We start from the raw sequence: 4,067 nt of genomic DNA, 5'->3' as shown, positions 1-4,067 counted from the left end.
CCCTCTACTTCACCAAGTGTGACATCCATTTCCAGGGACTGGTATCTCCTGACACGTCCGAAGCCCTGGAGAGGAAGTCTCGCCATCCTCGCTTCAAAGGAGCATTCTGGCTGTACTAGATTCACGGGGACTTTTGGCAGTCCAGGAAACATTCCATAATCGTCAGCAACATCGTGATTGAAATGCATCAATCCTTCTTCGATCTTCCTTATGCATCGTCCAACTCGCATAGGAATACGAGGCAATTGAAAATATCATCACTTGGGTCAGGCGCACCTCAGTCCTCAACATAACATGTTCGCTTTTCGACTCTTTACAGAGCTTTTGGGCAGCAGATTGCCCCAATGCAATGCATCTTTAGATCTCGTGACTGCTGCTTCCACGAGTAAACCTAGTGCTCAGAATTTAACCTCTGATAACACCCCTCGGCAGACTAAAACCTTCGCGAAAACAGGAACTGCTCTTTAAAAAATTTTTTTTATTCCCAACTCCAGGACTGTTTCTCTTATGTTTTATTTTGAATCATCTGCTTTTTAAAATATTGGGCTTATTTGTCCCCATTAAACCAATTTTGTGATATTTTAGGAAAATGCGCAGTTAAGGAGAGGGCGGAATACCTGTGGCCGCTCGGTCTGCACCCGGCGGAGGCAGTCGGCCCCGTAGATGGCTGTGTTCTCAGGGACGACTTCAAAAGTGTTCAGACTGCAACAGGCACCAATGATGCAGTCGCTCGTCGGTATTACATTTCTGCCTACGTACACTTTTGATTCAATGACATTATTATCTCCCATTTTCATGGCTTGAGAATAACAGCCAACTTCAAACACATTCTTGGTTCCAATGATCATAGGTTTGGGTTCAACGTCTCCAGCATCAGGGGTGATATTATCAGGGTGAGCATTTATGATGAGGGCCTGCTCTTCAATTAGGTTCCCCTCACCGATCACTATGGGCCCGGCTTCTGCAATAATTCGTGCTTGTGGGTGGATTACTGTCCTGGGTCCTACAGTGACATCTCCTCTGATCTCTCTTTCTACACACACTACTGCTCCAGGAGCAATCTTCACACTCTTTGGAGTCTTCTCCGCCATCGTCCGGCCCCGGTCCTTCGTCAGAGCTGATCTCTACACCACCGCCTGGATAGAGCGATGATCTCTGCACTCAGGAACTACTCTTTTGCCGAGAGAATGCATCCAGGGTATTTCATGAGGGAAACAGATTGCCAGGTCTTTATTGAGGTCCCCCAGGGTGAACTCAAACTTCCAGCCTCAGGCTAGTAACTGAGTGGGTTAACAGTTTATAGCACCCAGAGGCTCCTGACTTCAGGATAAAAACCAACCAACCAACCAGCAATACTCTGACGGAAGTGGAAAGCCATAATCGCCGAGCAGAAGAGAGCTATAATGAAGATCTGGGGAAGTGCGACACTCAGGTGACCAAATTAATAAAATGAAAACCAATCCCACTGCCATCTAGTCAATTCTCACTCAAGACCGTACACCTTAGCTAGAGCAGACAGTCTCATCTTTCTCCTCTGGAGTGGCTGGTGGGTTTGAACCACTGATCGTTGGTTTAGTAGCTCAATGCCTGCCCACAGCGCCACCAGGGCTCCCAGGCAGAGGTGGGGTGCTCATCTCTGGAAGGCAGTATTCCAGGTAGATGGGAAACATTTGAGAAGCACAGGGAGGATGGGATCTAGGGAAACACAAGGCATCCTGAGAAACCCTGTTTGGCTGCAGGATAAATAAAAAGTGGCTTTCAAAAAGTTCTTGGAAAAGCTCCATCATCTCTCAATTCTATTTTCCCACAAACTTTTTGAAGCCTCTTTTGTACACGAAACCTTCCGAAACAATCACAGAAAGGTAGGTGAATGGCAATTGCATGCTAAGTGAGTATATTTTCTAAAAAAAATTGCTCAATAAAATAATCAGTAATTTCATTTCCTCACTTCCTTTTTTTCCAGGTCAGGGATTTGGACTGTGCAGGTGTGAACAATATGTATCGATGGTCATCAATTTAGGAAGTTAAACAGGCACATTTTTGGATAATCTGATCTTCCTACGTATTTGGTGTGTTCTGCTTGGTGAGCCTTCTTTCCATCCCGCCTTAAACCAGCTTCAGCTGTAAGTGATATGCATGCATCACAGCGCCACACAAATCTTCCCTTTGCGCCCTAGGGTTCAAGCCTAGTGAACATTTTATACACATATCTGCTAAATTAAAAAATCTATTATTTCATTAGCATAGATACATCACAGAAGGATGATGGGATTGGCTCACACGAAATTGTTTAGAAGACTAACTGTCCATAGGGTTGGACATCTAGTTAGCATTGTTCTGAAGGATTATCTACTTCCTGTATTATTCCTCACGGAGGCCCTGGTGGTGTAGTGGTTACTCTTTGGGCTGCTAACGGCAAGGTCAGCAGTTCAAAACCACCAGCCACTTAGAGGGAAAAAGACAAGGCTTTCTACTCAAGTAAAGAATTACAGTCCTGAAATTGAGTGTGGTAATGATTGTGCAATTCTTCTTGATATGATTGAACTGTTGAATTGTGTGATATGAGGATTAAGTTATAATAAAACTGTTTTAAAAAAAAAAGGATTACAGTCTCAGAAACCCATGGGGGCAGTTTTCCCTACCTGTATAAGGTCAGTGTGAGGAGGAGTCCATTCAATGAGAGTGAGAGAGATCTTAATTCTTTTCTTTCAGCACCCCCTTGTCTACTCTTTGTTTCTTAAATACTGGGGCTCTCCAGGACCCCATTCTTCGGTGTGTCCCTCCTGAATACCCTTTCTTCCTGAGCTCATTCATAATAAGGTAACTAGCATTGAATGCTTAAGAGTCCTGGTGGAAGAGAGATGAGTGCTAACCACTGACCTTCCAGTGAGCAGCTAAGGGCATAATCACTGAGCCACCAGGTCTCCTTCCATTAAGTTTGTTGCACCGTGCTGCCCAGTCTGGTCCAACTCATAGCGACTAGCCACCTAAGAGAACAGAAACACGGTCCAGCCCTGCGCCAGCCTCGCAATCTTGATCTTTGAGTCCACTGTTGCAGCCACTGGGTCGCTCCATCTCCTTGGTGGTTTTCCTCTTTTGGCTGCCCTTCTACTTTACCCAGCAGGATGCATTTTCCAGACACCAGTGTCTCCTGATAACCTGTCCGAATGATGTGCGATGCGGTCTGTCCATACTCGCTCCTTGGAGGCATTCTGGCTGTACGTCTTCCAAGACAGATTGGTTTGTTCTTTTGTCAGGACAGCTGGTATCTGCTCACTGATACCATCATGCGACTGCCGCGGGCCTCTGCTCGTCCTGATTCATGGTCCAGTGTTCACGGGAGGAGACTGAAAATACCTTCGCCCTCCAAGAGACATCTCGGTGCTCTCACCCTTTGAGAGCAGCAGGTTTGCCCACAGCAATGTGCCCTTGGTCTCCGTGATACTGTTTCCATCAGAGTTGACGAAGAACTCAAGGAAAAGGAAATCCTTGGCAAGGTCCTATTTTTTTCTCCATTTATCACGATGTTGTCTGGTGGTCCAGTTGCGGAGACTTTTGTGTTCTTCGTGCTGAGGTGTGATCCATACGGAAGATTGAGCTTCATCAGTCGGCGCTTCAAGTGCTCCTTGCTTTTAGCTAGCCAGGCTGTGTTATTACACATCATACATTACTAATCGGCTTTCCTCCAATCCTGCTGCGGTGGATTTCTTCCTATCGTCCAGCTTTCCGGAGGATTTATCCAGCACACAGCTTGAACACTTTTGATGACAGGCTCTCTGCCAGTTGGCTGGAGGGTCTTGGGGCTCTTTAGAGTTTTCTTGTTTAGAAGGCTCCCTCAGGTTCATTCAGATGGTAGTGTTGGGGTGCCCACAGGAGCACAAGGGGAGAGGCCCATGCCCAGGTCATTCAAGCCACGGCTTCCTCCTCATTTCCTTCACAAATCACACATCAGCCAGATCCCAGGATTTGGGAAAAAGAAGGGAAGAAAGACAACAGCACATGGTAGTGATGTGGATGTAGGGAGGAGACATTCTGACCATTTTTACAAAACACCGACCTCATTGGCT

The 4,067-nt window shown here is 46.2% G+C and overlaps 1 protein-coding gene across 1 annotated transcript; it reads right to left on the bottom strand.

Moving 5' to 3' along the window:
* Positions 1 to 550: 550 nt before the first annotated feature.
* LOC142437310 (dynactin subunit 6-like) lies at positions 551 to 1,149 on the bottom strand. The gene has a single exon (XM_075540525.1). It carries the CDS (start codon positions 1,089 to 1,091, stop codon positions 582 to 584), a length of 510 nt encoding a protein of 169 aa, XP_075396640.1. The 5' UTR covers positions 1,092 to 1,149; the 3' UTR covers positions 551 to 581.
* Between the last annotated feature and the right edge of the window lie 2,918 nt (positions 1,150 to 4,067).

Source organism: Tenrec ecaudatus, chromosome 1, assembly GCF_050624435.1.
Source record: "Tenrec ecaudatus isolate mTenEca1 chromosome 1, mTenEca1.hap1, whole genome shotgun sequence".
Classification (NCBI taxonomy): domain Eukaryota; kingdom Metazoa; phylum Chordata; class Mammalia; order Afrosoricida; family Tenrecidae; genus Tenrec; species Tenrec ecaudatus.
Note: the sequence above shows the minus strand (reverse complement) of the source record. Positions and strands in the feature narration are given on the sequence as shown.

What these genes read in the sequence shown, in the direction of transcription:
- LOC142437310 (XM_075540525.1), bottom strand. Translation starts at nt 1,091, where the DNA reads ATGGCGGAGAAGACTCCAAAGAGTGTGAAGATTGCTCCTGGAGCAGTA.